General features: G+C 48.8%; 1 protein-coding gene across 1 annotated transcript in view; it reads right to left on the reverse strand.

Moving 5' to 3' along the window:
* The window catches only part of LOC119566347, a 36951-nt gene that overhangs the window by 835 nt on the left and 17888 nt on the right, over positions 1–18228 (reverse strand). Inside the window, exons 3-8 of the mRNA XM_037898999.2 lie at positions 17123–17362; positions 10570–10833; positions 3855–4094; positions 3376–3432; positions 2610–2849; positions 494–733 (exon numbers count right to left, since the gene is read on the reverse strand). Of these exons, the coding sequence (XP_037754927.1) occupies positions 516–733; positions 2610–2849; positions 3376–3432; positions 3855–4094; positions 10570–10833; positions 17123–17362 (1259 nt within the window). The 3' untranslated portion in view covers positions 494–515. The remainder of the gene's footprint in view (positions 1–493; positions 734–2609; positions 2850–3375; positions 3433–3854; positions 4095–10569; positions 10834–17122; positions 17363–18228) is intronic.

The following is an 18228-nucleotide window of genomic DNA, read 5'->3' on the forward strand; positions in this document are numbered from 1 at the left end:
AAATTGATAAGTCCCCCACAGTGATATTGATCTCAGATATGTCTCTGGGGCCGATGGTGAGTTGAGGAGATGGTCAGAGTTAAGGCTGCGTATCGAGGTGCAGCACTAACTTCTGCCTTTGCTCCAGCAGCTCCCAGCACTTGCATATTGGGATGATCCAGGAGGAATATTGGAAGGGGAAGGCAGGTTGGGGTGATTTGAGTTAGGGGCACAGAAGGAGGATAGGCAGCTGGGAGGAGGCTGGCTCCGGGAACAGCTAGGATTTGCAGAAGCGGCACTATTCTGTGAGGGTTAACACCCCATAGCAATTTATACATCAGTTACAGCTCCTGTCCTACTAGGGCTGCTTTAAAATTGGCCAGCCCCAATACCACCACGGTGCTTGAGGTGTAAAGACCTAGAGAGATGAGCTAAATACCCCACTGGGATGCACTCAGGGTGCAGGTCCCTAGGAGTGCAGTGGGAGGGAATTTTCTTGATTCCATTCATTTACCCTCCAGTTCTTTGATGAGGGCTCAGTTCGTTTCCTTCAGCAACTTGTGGAGTCGGTCCTTGCATTCTCTGTTCCAGCTCGGCACCAGCTCATACAGCTTTCGCATCTTCTCTGAGTCCGTGTCCTCAGTTCTGATGCTCCCGCATTGCCCAGGCTTTGTTGTGACCTGCAACAAGACTTTGTCCATATTGGAGACTCGCTGGATCAGCTGCTCTCGGTGCCGGTCAACAAAATGTTCCCCTGAGAGAAAGAGTTAAAAACATGAAGTCACTGAGTTAAAGGTTCTCTGTGAGCCTCAGAGCTAGAAGGCCTAGAAAAATGAGACACTCTGCTCCCCCTACAGGAGAGCATAGGAAAAACCAGCTCAGGTCAGCTTCCTTTACATGAACTATAAGCATGCTCACCCATAGTTCCACACCATGGATTGTGCTGCATTCTTTGGAATTTGTCTGTGTTTTGTTTTTATGCATGGTGATACCTTGTTAAAGGAAAAAAAGTTTACTAACCTGTTCTGTAACTGTTGGTCTTTGAGAGGTGTTGCACATCTCCATTACACTCTTGGTGAGTGCCTCCGCCATCCACAGTCATCAGAAATTTTTCCCTCAGTGGTATCCATTAGGGCAACTTAATCATCCTCTGAGATCACTCACCCACTGCATGCCAGTATAAAAGGCTGAGCCATACCTGCCCTCATCATTTCCTTCTTGCCACAAAACTGCAGTGCAGAGGAGTAGAAGGGCAGGTTGTGGAATGGACATGTGCAACACATCTCAAAGAATAATTATGGAACAAGTCTGTAACCATTTTTTTCTTCTTCAAGTGATGGCACATATGCATTTTGATCTTGGTGACTCACAAGCCATAAAAGCAGGGAGAGGGATGGCAGTCTATCTGATTAAGACTGGAGGATAACTCGCTCAAATTTAGCATCTTCCCTAGACAGTTCAGTGATGGTATAATGGGATGCAAACGTGTGGAATGAAGACCAAGTTGCTGATCTACATATATCCTGGATAGAAACATGCATAAGCAATCTTGTTGAATGTATGCTTACTTTGCTTGGCGGGGTTACCTCAGCCAGGGGATAGAATAAGCAAATACAGTAGGCTATTCATGACAAAGTTCTCTGAGTCAAGACTGGGAGACCTTTCATTCTCTTTGTGACTGCAACAAATAGCTGGGTTGACAAATGGAACTGTTTAGACCTGTCAATGTAAAATGCCAAGGCCCTTCTCATATCTCTCCTCTTACCTATTTGAAACTGGTGTAACATAGGTAAGTAAATATGGAAGTCAGATACCACTTTAGAGGGAAACCTCGGATGAGGTGTAGATATACTTTGTCCTTAACAAAAACTGTATAAGTGCGTTCAGAACCAGCATATGAAGCTCGACCGCCTGCTTGGCTGAAGTGATGGCTGGACAGTTGCCACCGACATAGGGAGGAGCAGAGGAGGCTATGCTAATCCAAGCCTGAAAGGTTAACCAATCAGAGGAGGCCAGAAACTGAATATAATGAGGCTTTGACAGACTGGTATCCTTGGGTGCGTGAGAGCGGAAGAGACCAGGAAAGAAGCAACAGGAGAAGCTCAACAGCAGTGGAGAAGGCAACTGGGCAGAAGCAGCAGTGACAGAGAGTAAGATCGTAGCAAAGGCAGACAGAGCAGAAGGAACTGAGGTGAGGCAGAGGGATTGGTGAAGGAGTGTAAGTCTAATTTCCTTTCTATTTTATAAGACTGCTTGGGTGTGTCTGCTAATAAAGCTGGATGTCTGCAATTGAGTGCACCCATTCTGTAATTGTCTGGCCAACATTCACAGAGTGTCAGTATTAAGAAGTAGATGTTTTTCGTTATATGTAATATTGTAATGTTTTCTTATACATATGTATAGAGTTCTGTGTATTTCATCATTGCGGATTCAATGTTCTACTGTAACCGCATACTGAAAGCTCTATACATGCGTATGAGAAGTCTCTGTGTGTATCTTAAGTAGTTTATTGTAACCATATATAGTCTGTGCATCCTATTTATTCCAGTATGCTATGCTGCTTATGGTGTTTTGTTTTTTTGTCCCCAGGAGCACAGGGACAGATTATTTTATTTACTCAATATATTTACCCTCTAGCTCTTCAACCAGGGCTCTGTTTCTTTTCTTCAGTGTCTGGTACAGCCTGTCCTTCAACCTTCTGTCCCCGGTCTGCACCAGTTCATACAGCCTCCGCATGGTCTCCGGGTTGGTTCTGAGGCTCCGGTACATCTCAGGCTCCAGTACATCCCTGCGGAGCAGATCCAGGACTTTGTCCACCGAGGAGACTCGTTCGATCAGCTGCTTTTGGTGCCGTTCAACAAAATGTTCTCCTGGGAAAAGGGCACAAAAACCTATGAATAACTCAATTTAATGGCAAAGCTACTGGGGGCTGTCCCTGCCCCAGGGGGAGCTCCAGGACAGATCATGCCTCAGGAGTCACAGCCCCTCCCCCAGCTTCCTGGCACACAGGGGGACATGCCAGCTGCATGATCCCTTTGGATGGGGCTATCCGATTCTCTGTTGAACCCAGCCAGCTCCATGGGGCAGTGGGGACAAGGCCAGAGCCCCACCTCCTCCCTGACCACATTGGCGTTTCTTGTGCCTCAGGGTTGCATGGAGGAAACAGCCCCTCTGTGCCCCTGAAATTGTCCCTGAAATTGCCCATGCTGCCTTCCTTGTGTTTCCCTGGCAGGACGGGGTGGATGTAGTGGGGAGGATTTAGGGTGACAGGGCAGCAGGGAGGAGGCCTGGTCTCTTGTTAGTAGGTTATAGAAGCTGTGTTGCTCTGTGGGTGAATATGCTCAGCCCCTCCATGTAGTTAACCAAGGGTTAATCCTGCTGGGTGATTTGACTCACCTGTAGCTCCTGCACTGGTTTTTAGTGCAGATAACTCCTGGTCCCAGCCATCAGCACCTGCAGGAAAGAGAGCAAGTGGGATACAGAAAGTGAGGATTGACTTAGTGGAACAGAGATCTCAGAGCCAGAGTGGGCATGCGAAACTGGGCATGATTCTCCCCCAGCCATAGGAACCACCCCCATCCTGGTGGCCTCCTTTCCCAGCCCATGAAAGCCCCGATCCAGCTCCCACAGTCACCCACCCATGGGGGAACTCTCCTCCTCTCTCTGGGACCCCAGAACAGTTAATGAAGAGTTGATCATATTGGGTCATTAACAACTCACTCAAAGCTCCTGCCCTGGCACTAAGGAACTACTTTAGAATCCTTGTCCATCCCTGATACCATAATGATGGGCAAGGGATAAACACGCAGAGAGATGCGCCAGTGCCACCCCTGGGAGAGCTGGGGGAGGTTGTTATCTTCATTACAGCTCCTTACCTTCCAGCTCCTCGATGAGGGCTCCGTCTGTTGCTTTCAGTGCCTGGTAGAGCTGGTCCTTGCGCCATGAGTCCCAGCTGGGCACCAGCTTGTACAGCTTCCGCATCCTCACTGGGTCGGTTCTGATGCTCCGGTACTGCTCATCATCCAGTACATCCCCGTGGAGCAGAGCCAGGACCTCGTCCACCCGAGAGACTTGCTGTATCAGCTGCTTTTGGTGCTGCTTGACAAAATGTTCCCCTGAAGAGAAAGACATTTCAAAATTAAACAGCCTGGAATTGCTGAATTGAATCACCATGTTATTTCAGACAGTTACCAGAGCCCTGAGCAGGGATTGAGGCAAAGCTGCCCTGCCCCCAGGGGGAGCTCCAGGACAGATGGTGGCTCAGGGTTCATGGTCCCTCCATTGGAGCACATGGTGTGAATAGTTTCTCTGCTCCACTAAGCGCAGGGGCTTACTGTTTCCAGTGCAGGGCACATGACTGAAAGTTTCTCTTTTCCCCCCAAACACACACACACTGCAGGGACAGGACACGATCTGGTCCTTGGTAACAAAGCTTCTTTATTTCTCCAGTTCCTCTTACCCAGGGGAATCTCAAAGTGCTTCAAAGGAAGTACAGATGGGGAACACTTCCCTGCACTGACATGCAGCCACTTCTGGGACAGGACCTGGCAACTCTAACAACCACACAACAACGCAGCACAATTTAAAACAGCAGTGAACAGTTCTAGCTATTGGGGAGGAAGGTTATGGGCAGGACCTTTCACAGAATCCTAAGTGAATCAGCCGATGACTTTTTAATCTCTCTCTCCCCTAAGGACAAGACTGTGAAGTTCATTCTTAAATGTCACTGGCTTCAGTGAAGAGGGGGGGGGAGATGGGGCAGAGCTAAGGCTGTTTGAGCTAACCACATTGCTAGGTTCGGCACTAATTGTTCCAGGAGCTCCCAGCACAGTGTAAAGGGATGATCCAGGGGGAATACTGGAGGCGGGGCAGGCTGGGGTGATTTCTGGGAAGGGCTACAGAGAGAGGTGAGGAGGCCAGCTTGGGGGCCAGCTGGAAGTTGCAGAAGTGGTGCCATTCTGTAAATACATTTGTGGTTACTAATGCAGTTAAACTAGGGATTAACCCCCTTGGGTGATTTATAGTTTAGCTGCAGCTCCTGCCCTGGCCCTACGGGGTTGCTTTAAAATCCTTGCTCAGTCCTGAAACCAGTGAGGGCCGAGGTGTACAAAGGAACAGTTACTTACTGTAACCATAGTTCTTTGAGATGTGATGCAGATGTGTATTGCACTTAAGTGTGAGCACACCTAGCATGCCAGATCTGGAGAATTTTGCCTAGCACTGTCAGTAGGGGGGTGGTGCTTGCACATCATGCCTCTCGCCCCTCCTCTGCCTACATGAGACTGTGCAGCCCCAACCCAATCAGTTCCTACACACCGAATACTCAGAGATGAGACCCTGATGCAGAGGGGATGGATGGTGGGTCGTGAAATACACGTATGCATCATGTTTTGAAGAGCAGTTACAGTAAGTAACCATTTCTTCCTCTTTGAGTAGATGCAGCTCTGTATTTTGCTTAGGTGACTCACAAGCAATACCCTCCCCAGGAGGTGGGGCTTGGAGTCTACCAGGACCCCCCTTTCTGAAGCTTGCATCCATCCTGGAAGATGTGGTAATGGCATAAGGGTTGGTAAATATATGTATGGACGACCATGTAGGAACTCTGCAAATGTCCGATATGAAAACATCACAGAGGAAAGCTTTTGACGTGCTCTTGTTGAATGAGCTTGCACCCACAGAGGGGGAATAGCCAAACTATTTCATATCCAGTCTTGATGCAGGATGTTATCCACCTAGAAATCGACTGTGAATGTACTGCTTGACCCTTCATATGATCTGCATATGACATAAACAGGCCAGGCAAGACACAAAGAAGTCCTCTCTCGATAGAAGGCTAGACATCACCTGGTGTCTAATGTATGGAGACGCTGCTCCTCTGGAGATGAATACGGCTTAGGAAAGAACACAGGTAAGTACACAGCCTGGTTCAAATGAAACTTAGAAACCACTTTAGACAAAAAAATGGAATGTGATCAAGAAGTCCTCTTGCCCGTGGAGAACTGCATGTAAGGAGGCCCTGCCATCAGAGCCTGCAACTCTCACACTCTCCTTGCAGGTGTTATCACTATCAGGAACGCAGTTTTCTGACACAAGAGAGGAAAGGGACAAGTTGCTAGGGGCTCAAATGGAGGTCCCATCAGCACCGTAAAGCCCATGTTAAGGTCCCACAGAGGAACCGGCTTTCAGACTGGAGGATGTAGACAAAGAAGCCCTTTTAAGAATCTTGCTACCATGGGATTGGAGAAGACTGATCTTCCCTGAATAGGGGGATGAAACGCCAATATCACTGCATTTTCAACAAATTCAGCACATGTCCCGATGACTGAAGGAACAGCAGGTACTCCATGATGTCCTGGATGGAACCCAGCATCAGTTGAATTCCGCAGGCCAATGACCACATAGAAAACTGTTTTCATTTTGCTGAATAGGCCATCCTGATAGAGGGCTTTCTACTGTTGAGTAGAATCTGCTGAACAGCTGCCAAACATTGCTCTTCTTCCTCATTCAACCATGCAGCAGCCATGCCATGAGATGCGAGGTACAAGATGCTACCGTGATTCTGAATGAGTAGGTCGGGATTGACAGGAAGCAGTATGGGAGACTGAACTGACAGCGCAAGAAGGTCAGAGAACCAGCACTGCCTCAGATATGCTGGGCACAACAAGGATGAGCTTAGCCTGATCCACCATCAACTTGAGAATGACCTGTGGGATGATCAGAATTGAGGGAAAGGTGTAGAAGAGCATCACTCAACCACTGAGCTGGAAGGCATAGGACAGGGATCCCAGACTGAGGCTACCTTGAGAGCAGAACAAGTGACATTTCCTGTTATAGCAAACAGGTTGATCACTGGAATGTCCCAGGTTACAAAGATAATCCAGAGGCCACTTGTGACTCAGCAAAAAATTCCTGCTGAGAAGGTCCATAAGGTGATTCTGAACCCCAGGCAAGTTGTCAGCTATTGGAGTGACACACTCCTTGATGAAAAACTGCCACAACTGGATTGCCTCTTGGCAGAGCACCCTGGAGTGTGTTCTTCCTTGTTTGTTCACTTAATACATTACCACAGTGGTATTGCTGGTAAATACGTGAAACACTGAGCCCCTGACAGGGACCCAAAAAATATGACATGCATTGTAAATGATCCAAAGCCCCAGCATGTTGATATGCAGAGAGGACTTCAGCTCTGACCACAGACCTTGGATTTTCAGCAACCCCAGATGTGCTCCCTCTCAGAAAGGCATCAGTGACAACAGTCCTGATTGGTAAGGGCCAGATGAAAGGAATGCCCTGACAAACAAACGTTCTCTATAAGTACCAGCTCCAGTGTAAGGAATCCAGGGCCAGTGAAGGAAGATGGATCCAGGGCCAGTGAAGGAAGGACCAATCTGTTCAAGAAGTGAAGAGTCAGATGGTAAACTGCCCTGAGCCACATTTAGAGGGGGTGAAGACAGTGATGAGCTGCCAAAATCTTAACAACCAGTTCCCTATAAAAAGTTCTGATTTAAAGGACGTGCCACAGTATGTATTTTTTGTACCTTTCTCCATAAGAAGTGGCAATGCATTGAGTCATTGGGAGTCATACTTAACAATAAAAAAAATAAAAAACATTTGTACATGTTTATTACAATAGAAACAAAGTATTGCTTTATTAAACGCATATCAACATAACAAACGAGGCAAATGCGACCCCTGTTAATAAAATAATAAACTAGACCAGGGGTGGGCAAACTTTTTGGCCCGAGGGCCATATCGGGGTTGCAAAATTGTATCGGGGGCTGGGTAAGGAAGGCTGTGCCTCCCAAAACAGCCTGTCCCCGCCCCCTATCCAACCCCCACCCACTTCCTGCCCCCGACTGCCCCCCTCAGAACCCACAACCCATCAACCACCCTGCTCCTTGTCCCCTGCCCACCCCCTCCAGAGACCCCCCACCCTAACTGCCCCCCAGGACCCCACCCCCTACCCAACTTGCCCCGCTCCCTGTCCCCTGACTGCCCCGACCCCATCCACCACCACCACCCCGACAGACCCCCCAGAACTCCCACACCTACCCAACCCCCCCAGTTCCCTGTCCCCTGACTGCCCCGACCCCATCCACCGCCACCACCCCGACAGACCCCCAGAACTCCCACACCTACCCAACCCCTCCAGTTCCCTGTCCCCTGACTGTCCCCACAGAACCTCCGCCCCCTCCAACCACTCCCTTCCGCTTATCCAACCCCTCCTCCCAGCCCCCTTACCATGCTGCTCAGGGCAGCGTGTCTGGATGCCGCACGCCCGATGGAGCTCGCAGCCCCACCCCTACCATGCCACTCAAAGCGGCAGGAGCTGCCGAGCAGCCCAGGAGCGGTCCAGAGTGCTGCAGCAGTGATGCGGCACGCGGAGGCTCTGCGAGAGGGGGGGAGGCGGGGGAGGGGCCGGGGGAGGGGCCGGGGGAGCCTCCCCGGCCGGGAGCTCAGGGAGCCGTATCAATTTTTAACAATCGGTTCCAAAACTGCTTCAAAATTTAACAACCAGTTCAAGTGAACCGGTGCGAACCGGCTCCAGCTCACCACTGGGTGAAGATGCAGCCTTGCGAACTGGACCACCTTCGTGCAAGCAGACATATGGCCCAAGAGCCTCAGACACATCTGAACTGTCATGAAAAGCTGAGATTGCAGATTGAGACAGAGGTGGCAAAACTCCTGAAAATGGTTGCTTGGCAGAAATGCTCTCTGAGTCTAATAGAGCTCCAATGAACTCTATTTTCTAAGTGAGAACCGAAGCTGGCTTCTTGGTGTTTAGGACGAGACCCAGATGGTCAAATAGGTGCAGTGTGACGTTGACATGAGAAAAGACTTACTCACTGGATCTGCCCCTCTGTAACCAGTCATCCAAATCCAGGAAGATGTGGATCCCTTTCTTTCTAAGACATGCCATAACAATGGCCATCCACTTGGTAAAAACCCAAGGAGCACAAGCGAGGCCAAAGGGAAGCATCGTGTACTGGAAATGGTGCTCCGCTAAGATGACTCAAAGAATTTTCCGTGGTTTGGCAAAATTGCCACATGAAAGTAGGTGTCCTGAAGGTCCAAGACAGCAAACCAGCCATTCTCAGACAATGTTGGGAGGACAGTTGATAGAGTGACCATTAGGAACCTCATGTACCTGATATATTTACCTAAGAACATAAGAACGGCCATACTGGGTCAGACCAAAGGTCCATTGGCACAATATCCTGTCTTCCAACAATGGCCAGTGACAAATGCCCCAGAGGGAATGAACAGAACAGGTAATCATCAAGTGATCCATCCCCTCTCACTCATTCCCAGCTTCTGGCAAACAGAGGCTAGGGACACCATCCCTGCCCATCCTGGCTAATAGCCATTGATGGACCTTTCCTCCATGAATTTATCTAGTTCTTTTTTGAACCCTGTTATGGTCTTGGCCTTCACAGCATCCTCTGGCAAGGAGTTCCATGGGTTGACTGTGCATTGTGTAAAGAAATACGTCCTTTTATTTGTTTTAAACCTGCTGCCTCTTAATTTCATTTGGTGATCTCTAGTTATGAGAAGTAGTAAACAACACTTCCTTATCTACTTTCTCCACATCCGTCATGATTTTATAGACTTCAATCATATCTCCCCTTAGCTGTCTCTTTTTCAAGCTGAAAAGTCCCAGTCTCATTAATCTCTCCTCATAAGGAAGCTGTTCCATACCCCTAATAATTTTTGTTGCCCTTTTCTGAACCTTTTCCAATTACAATGTATCCTTTTTGAGATGGGGCGACCACATCTGCACATGGTATTCAAGATGTGGGTGTACCATCGATTTATATAGAGGCAAGTTGATATTTTCTGTCCTATAATCTATCTATTTGTTGAGGCCACGAAGGTTGAGAACAGGTCTTACCCCTCCCTTGGATTTGGGCACCAGAAAATACAGAGACTAGAAACTCAGAACTCAGTGACCCCGTGGAACCTCCTCCACAGCTCCCAACACAAGCAGAAAGTGAAAATGCTTGAAAAGTGGTATCTCACGAGTCTGTTTCATGAACAATCTGCAGATTGAAAGCTGCTCCTTGACATGGGCTTCACGTAGACACAACAAGCACCAGGTGTGGGGATCGTTATTGGGGATCACCCCCACACACGACGCACAATGTTTAAATCCTGGTGAAAGCATCAGCAGGGAACACTTAAAGTACAACTAACACTAAGTCCAAATAGCACTACGCTAGGATACTAATGAACTACAGTCAGCTAGAAAAAAGTCACTGAATAGAGGATTGTGAGGCTTGAAATCACAAAGAGTGCCGACTCCCGCTATGGGTGGTAAGAAGGAACTGAGGTAGGTCAGGGCAGTGCCACCTCATATAACTGGGGAGGGACTATGGCCGTGAGGTGTGAGTGCTACCCCTCTATGAGTACTGCTAGACAAAACTCCCCTGCTCCGGCATGCTTGGTGTGCACACACTTAAGTGGAATACCTGGCTGCATCTACTCAACGAAAAACACAGAAAGATGAGCTAGTGCTCCTCTGGGCTGGGCTCAGGGGGCAGTTCCCATGGGGATGGAGAGGGAGGTTATTTTCTTACTCCATTTATTTACCTTCTAGCTCTTCAATGAGGGCTCGATTTGTTATGGTCAGTGCCTGGTAAAGCCGATCCTTGTGTAGCGTGTCCCAGCTTGGCACCAGCTCGAACAGCTTCCGCATTCTCTCCAGGTCAGATCTCTCAGATGAGATGCTCTGGTATTGCTTATAGTTCAGCACATCCCCACGTAGCAGGCCCAGGACTTTGTCCACTGAGGAGACTCGTTGAATTAGTTGTTCTCGGTGCCGCTTCACAAAATGTTCCTCTGGACAGAGCGGCACTAAAAAACAATAAATCCCTGAGTGCTATTTCAAGCTGTTCAGGCCATTTCAGGCTGTTCCCTGGAGCCAGTTAGCCTCAGCCCTGAACAGGGGAGCTCGAGGACGGATCATGCCTCAGGTGTCACTGTCCCGCCCCCAACTCCCCAGCATGCAGGGGGCCGTGCCTGAGGTTTGTGTTCCCCGCCCCCAAAGAATGCTACCATCCATTAAGAACAATTCTCTCTCATTTCTCTCCCCCAAACCGCACTGAGGACTGATCTTTGCTTTGTGCACTCAAAGACATCCAGGCCTCAACGCAAGCAGTGAGGACATTGGACCATTGGTGTCGGACTGGCCAGATCTGCCAGCCTCCGAGATGTGCAGTGATAGGTTCCTGCTCTTTTCCCCTCACCTCACATTCCCCTTTTCACCCCTCTCCAGCCTCCCTCTATCTCAGCCTTCTCCAGTATTATGTCAGGTGACTAATGCTAACTGTCCCAACCAGCACCAGTACGGCAGGAGGAGAGCATCTACCCAGCTCTGGAAGGGTGCCCTTGTGGTTAAGGCACTCCCCTGGGACACGTGATACCTGGGGTCAGTTCCTGGTTCTAATACAAGCTTCTTATGTGACCTCAAGCAAGTCTTTCCACCCCTCAGGGCCTCAGTTCTCGTCCTGTTCAATGGAGAGAATAATCCTTCCCTTCTCCCACCTCCTGTCTGTGCTGATGCAATCTCTTCAGAGGAGGGACTGTCTCTTCCCCTCTATCTGTACAGTGCTTCACACAATGGGGCTCATTTTAGGTGCTATGGCCTGAAAAAATAATTCCTAGTAATAATCTGCCCCGGCGTAAGAGAGGAACAGTGAAAGAGAGCAACACAGAACAGATGTCATCCCAGATGAGGGACAAAGCTGTGCTTGTCTGTGGCTGCACTCATCCCTGTGAGCTCCGAAGTGGAAAGCCATTTCCCCCTGTTCGATCTGTCCTGCTCTCTCTCCTCTAACATAAAAGCCATCAGCAAAACGACCATTCTCTCCATGCAAAGGAAGCTGTTTCATGAAGCCAGGCTCTTGTGTTAACCTCTCCTCTCCGAGGAGCCCTCCTAGAAACTCAAATCAATTGCTCCAGGTAAGTCACCATAAAAAACTAAACTCTCTGTGCTGACAGACCCCCAGGCCACAACTGACTGTTTAATGTTCTGACAGTGTCATTCATTTAACCTCCTGGGCCATGCCTTTCTTCAGGTAACACAGCAGCAACTGCCACAGCCTGTGTAATGGGACAGGCCAGGAGGAATGTAGGAACCACCAGGCTGGATCTAGTCCATCTAGCCCAGTGTCCTGTCCCTGACAGTGGCCAGAACCAGATGCTTCAGAGCAAGGTGTGAAAGCCCTGCAGTCTCAGATGTGGGGTAATTAGCCCTGTACACCAAGTCTCATCCTGATATCTAAGGTTATGTCTATGCAGCAAGCAGAAACCCACAGCAGTGAGTCTCAGATCCTGGGTCTACAGATTTGGGCTCATGGGGCTTGCGTAGCTTGCAGACGTTCTGACTTGGAGTGTGAAGCATAGGCAGTTGGCTTCAGAGCCCAAACATCTACACAGCTATTTATAGAGCTGTAGCATGAGCACGAGTCTGTAGTCTCAGGCTCTGAGGCTCACTGCCAGGAGTTTCTGCTTTCTGTGTAGACGTACACTTATAGCCAGAGATTGTCTTAGGTCCTACGCATGAGGTTTGACATCCCTCCCGAAATATGTTAGCATTAATATGTCTGAATGTTCTTGTTATCAATAGAAATGTCCAGCCCTTTGGAGAACCTTGCTAAGTTCTTGGCCTCAATGGCTCCTTGTGGCAAGGAGTTCCAGAGTATAATTACACCTGGTGTGAAAAATGATTTCCTTCTATTTGTTATCAATTTGCCATCCTTTATTCGTCGACTGTCCCCTTGTTCTTTTAGAGAGACAAGGTGGGTGAGGTAATATCTTTTACTGGACCAGCCCTGGACCGACATGGCTACAACAACCCTTGTTCTGTTGTTAGGGCCAGGAATATCCGCCTCCATCTCAGGAGTTATTTTACAGACTTTATTAAGTCCCCTGTCATAGAGTGGCTGGCCCATGTAAACAAAGAAGGTCCATCTACCTTATGCCAGATCAGGTGCTCCCAGTTGGGTCAATTAAGAGGGCAGAGCAGAACCTGAAGCTATAAAGGATCAGGGAGAATCTGAGAGAGGGGTAGTCTGTTTAAGCTGGAGATCTGGGATGAGTCAGTGAGGAAAAGGAAAAGTGCCAGAACCAGGAGATTATTCATGGTTCCTGGAGAAGGGTGAAGGCAGGAGAGTGTCACAACCCAATGGCCCCCTCCCTCAGGGAGTCCCCTGGGGAGGCAGATCAGCATTGTATGTTGTGAACGCTGTTGCAAGCATCGCAAGGCATGTTGGGAAGGGTTAAAGGTGTGAGTGTGGAGTGGAAGATTCCTTTGCAGGTTACGAGAGGCTGAAGGGGGTGGGGGGAAGAAGGAAGAGAGAAGAGAATGGGTTAACTCCATGCTTCTGCTGGGCTCAAAGATAACACGCTGACTCCAACTCAAGGCCTCAGCACACATCTGACTCTCAGCTGCCTGCCAAGAAAGACGGGTGCCTATTCCACCCCGACCAGCCATGAGAAAGGAGGATTCAGCTGAATAGGACTGTAGAGGCAACCAAAACGAGTGAGACAGTGAAGGCCAGCAGGGGGAAAACAACCATTTTCTTGTCCCTGGATCCGGTGTGTTTTGGGAAAACCGAGGAGGCCACAGAAAGCCTGTTTGGACTGGTACAAAGAGCACCAGGAACAGAGGTGGAACAGAGGTCCCTGAACGAGCCACCCCCAAAAGAACCCAGGACTTAAAAACCCTCCTGAGAGCCAACGCAAGTCGTCCACCCTTCCCCCCACCCGCCTTCTTCTTATGTTACATCCAGGCTTGGCCAGCCTCAGGTAGTGCATGTGTGAGTATGAAAGTGGGTTAGGGCTTGGGGCACTAACACTTCTTCCTTCCTTTGAGTGACGTGGGGAACACCCTGCACTCTCCGCTGTTATTTTATTATTTTTACTAATAAAGCTTTAAAACTTAGATACTTGGTGTGCTCCTTCATCCCCTTCCCCATAATTCTGCAGCCTCAGCCTGATCACCTGACACCTCAGGCAGACTGGTAACAGAAATCTGTCACAAGAGCTGCAAGAGGGTTTGCTGGATGACTTTCCCAAGACAGAGAGCCAGAGATGGAGGGCTGAAGGCAGGAGAGCAGCAGAGGGGGTTGCCTGCTGGATCTAAATTGAAGATCTAAATTGAAGGTCAGAGAGGTCTGAAGGCAGGGGAGAGGCAGAGGGCCTTACCCATTGACATCTCTGATCTGGACCCAGGGGAAGTGTGAGAGGGCCAGGGCATTAACGGATCTTCCCTGGTGAGGATGATCTCCCAGCAGACAGGCTATGGGGGTTTCCACTGGGGGAAGTGGTGTTGCACTTCAACTGGAAGGGCCATGTGAGTGTCCCAGAAGAGGGACAGAAGAGGACTGACAGAGCCTGGGTGTGGGGGAAAATGCTGGAATGTGGTATGTGTCATGTCAGTGGAAGTGATATCTTGGGATTTTAAGGACTATTTGCACTGGGGTGATAAATTGACTATATTTTGGGACTTATATTTCAGACTATTTGCACAATGTGTTTGGAATAAACTAGCCCAAAGGAGGGGTATTAATGAAGCAAGAGAACCTGGTGTGGAGTTACTGGGGACTCTGCAAAAGGGAAACTGAGGAAGATGCACTTGTGCTGTGGCCTGTAGCAGGAGGATGCTCCATGTAGTGCCTCCATATGACACCCCTCTTATTTGTGTCCTCTATATGGGAAACAATACAAGGCTTTTCAATTTCTCTTTTCCCCAATGTGATCCCCAGACAATAATGAATATAACGGAGGACAAAGGAGTATAGGAGAGCTGGCATTCTCTATGTGGCAGCAGACAATATTAAAGGCACAACTGCAAACTATCCCAAGGTGAAGGAAAGATAAAAAGAATAACAGGAGGCCAATATGCCTCCATCAGAAGCTCTTTAATGGCCTGAAAATCAAAAGGGAATTTTACCAAAAAAAGGAAACATGGACAAATTGCTAAGGAGGAGTACAAAAGAATAGCACAAATGTGCAGGGACAAAATCAGAAAGACTACGGCACAAAATGAGTTACACCTGGCAAGGGACATAAAAGGCAATAAGAAGAGGTTCTTTAAATATATTAGGAGAAAGAGAAAGACAAAGGAAAGTATAGCTCCTCTACTTAGCAGAGAAGGAGAGCTAATAACGGATGACATCAAAAAGGGTGAGGTGTTTAATGCCTATTTTGCTTCAGTCTTCACTAAAAGGTTAATGGTGACTAGTTACTTAACACAATTAATATTAACAACAAGGGGGAAGGAGCACAAGCCAAAATAGGGAGAGAAGAGAATAAAGAATATTTAGATAAGTTAGATAAAGTCAAGTTGGCAGGGCCTGATGAAATTGATCCTAGGGTACTTAAGGAACTAGCTGAAGCAACCTACGAACCATTATCTTTGAGAAGTCACAGAGCATGTGTGAGGTTCCAGAGTACTGGGAAGGGAGGACGGGGGGCTTGGGTGCAGGAGGTGAGGTGAGGTGGGTTTGGGGTTCCTGGTGTGGAGGTGAGGCTCAGCAGCAGGTTTTAGGTGTGGGGGGAGTTGGATGGACAGGGGGAGCAGGTCTCCATACAGTGACCCTTCTTCCCACCCCTGCACCCGGAACCCCCCCACCAAGCCCTCTCTGCATCAGTAGCACGCAGAAACACCCCCACAGCGAGCTTCCCAAACCCCCACTCCTCCAAGCCTCACCCCCTGCATCAGGAGCTCACCGCACCCAGACTCCCAACAGCTGAGCCCCCCCCAGCTGCACCCTGAGCCCCCCCACACCAACCCCCACTCCCCCGGCACCTAGACGCCCCCCATTGAGCCTTAAACACCTTCATCTGGACTCCCCTGCCAAGTCCCACTCCCCCTGCACCCAGAACACCCCAACAAGCTCCTGTACATCCAGATCCCACCTGGACCCACACCAAGCTGCCGACACCCAGATTGTGCCACACGGAACTCTGCTATTCTTGAGAAAATTCTGCACCAAAAAATTAAAAAATTTAAAATTCTGCAAACTTCTGAATATTTGTCAAAAGAACACAGTTACACAACAACAATATAATCACATCCTTTTCAATTATTGTGGTAATTTATTTCAAAATACTTGTCAGCAAATAATTGAAAATGGTGTAATTATATTGTGTTACTTTGACTAATAAAATATGCAGAATTTTAAAATGTGAGCAGAATTTTTAATTTTTGGCACAGAATTCCCTCAAGATTACCTTATCCCTTTTACTTGGTATCACTTAATCCATGACCTTTTGTTAATAAACTTGGTTTGCTTTTGTTATAAATCATCAGTGCTGGGTAAGTCCAATACAGTGTGTGCAACTGGGAGTGTTCTACTTTCTCTGTGGAGGCAGTGACCCTCACACTTTCTCTGTGAGGGCCCAGTGAGAGGGACTGGTTTCTGCAGTAGGATAATTTCGGAGAAAATTTGGGAATGAAAGGATACTAAAATCAGCCTGCAAGGAATAACCATCTTGGGCAAAGCCAGGGTGAGGCTTGTGGGCTGCTGGCAGGCTGTTGATGTCAGAGCTGTACACAGCTACAAGACACCCAGGTTACAAGGCATATGGTGAATCCCAAAACATCACAATCATTCTATAAAAATTTTGTTTTAACATTATTTTCTCCACTATCCTGTTTCGTTAATGCAACAGTCGCTGTCAGCACCTCTGTAATGAGATGAGCCAGTGGAAGGGGTTGGTCAGGTTGGGGTGATTTCAGGAAAGGGATGTAGAGGTAAGTGAAACAGTTGGGAGGCGGCTGGGTCAGGGAACAGCTGGAGTTTTTAGAAATGCTCCTTTCTATAAACAGACTCGTGGCCCAGATCCACAAAGGTATTTAGTCTTCTAAAGTCTGCTGATTTCAATGGGAGTTAGGAGCCCAAATGCCTTTGAGGATCTGGGCCTATCGTCATAAGGCACTCAACTAAGGGCTAACACTATCGGGACTACCTGATACTCATGCCCAAGCAGGATACTTGGGCAACTCCCAATAGCACAGTGATGGGCAAGGAATAAAAACCCAGAGAGACAAGCTGGTGTCCCCTCTGGGATGGGTTTGGGGTGTCGTGCCCTGGAGGTGCCAGGGACGATTATTTTCTTGATTCCATTTATTTACCCTCCAGTTTGTCGATGAGGGCTCGGTTTGTTTCCTTCAGTGCCTGGTAGAGCCGGTCCTTGCGCTCTGTGTCCCAGTTTGGCACCAGCTCGTACAGCTTCCGCATCTTCCCCGGCTCAGTACAGATTTCCATGTATTGCTCATTGTCCAGCACATCTCCATACAGCAGAGCCAGAACTTCATCCACCAAGGAGGCTCGTTTGATCAGCTGCTCTTGGTGCCACTCAACAAAATGTCCCCCTGAGTAAAAAGACATGAAAAACCCTACTGAATCACTGGGTTTAGTGGCCAGACTATTCAGGGCTGGTCCAGGGGCCACTTAGGGTAGGTCTACACAGGATATCAGACGCGGTTGCCCTAGGTCACCTGACTCACGCTTATGGGGCTCAGGCTGTGAGACTAAAAATTGCTGTGTAGACATTTGGGCTCCAGGCCGAGCTCTGGGACACTCCACCCTGGCCCAAATGTCTACACAGCTATTGCTCAGCCCTGGAGCCAGAGCCCCACAAAGCCAAGTCAGCCATGGAATTTTTATCCCTGTGTAGACATACCCTTAGCCACAGCTCTGAGAAGGGGCTGGGACAAAGCTGCTCTGCCCCAGGATGGATCATGCCTCAGAACTGCAATCCCTCCCTCAGCTTCCCATCATGCAGGGGGACATGCCAGCTGCATTGGATAGGGCCACCTGCTCTCCACTGAATCCAGCCATCCGCTACCCTCACACAGCACCGACATGCGGCCATCTCTGGGGTGGGGTTTAACAGCCATTTAACAGTTGCACAACAGTGTTAAGCTAGAGTTCAGGACAGGAAATGCAGGGGGCAGATGCTGGCTGCTGGGAGGGGGAGCGTGGCAGACAACTCATGGAATTCCAGACCGAATCAGCAGAGAACAGCAATTAGGCAATCACCTGACTGTTGATTCTCCTATAGACATGCCCTTGCCTTCAGTGAATGGGGATGGATGTGTGAGGGAAGGGGCAGAGTTAAGGCTGTTAGTGGTAACTGCTCTTCCAGGGCCTGCACTAACTCTTGACCTTGATCTGACAGTTCCCAGTACCTGTGTCATGGGAGAGTTCTTTGAAAAGGACTATTGTCAGCTGCACC

Source organism: Chelonia mydas, chromosome 6, assembly GCF_015237465.2.
Source record: "Chelonia mydas isolate rCheMyd1 chromosome 6, rCheMyd1.pri.v2, whole genome shotgun sequence".
NCBI classification, from domain to species: Eukaryota; Metazoa; Chordata; order Testudines; family Cheloniidae; genus Chelonia; species Chelonia mydas.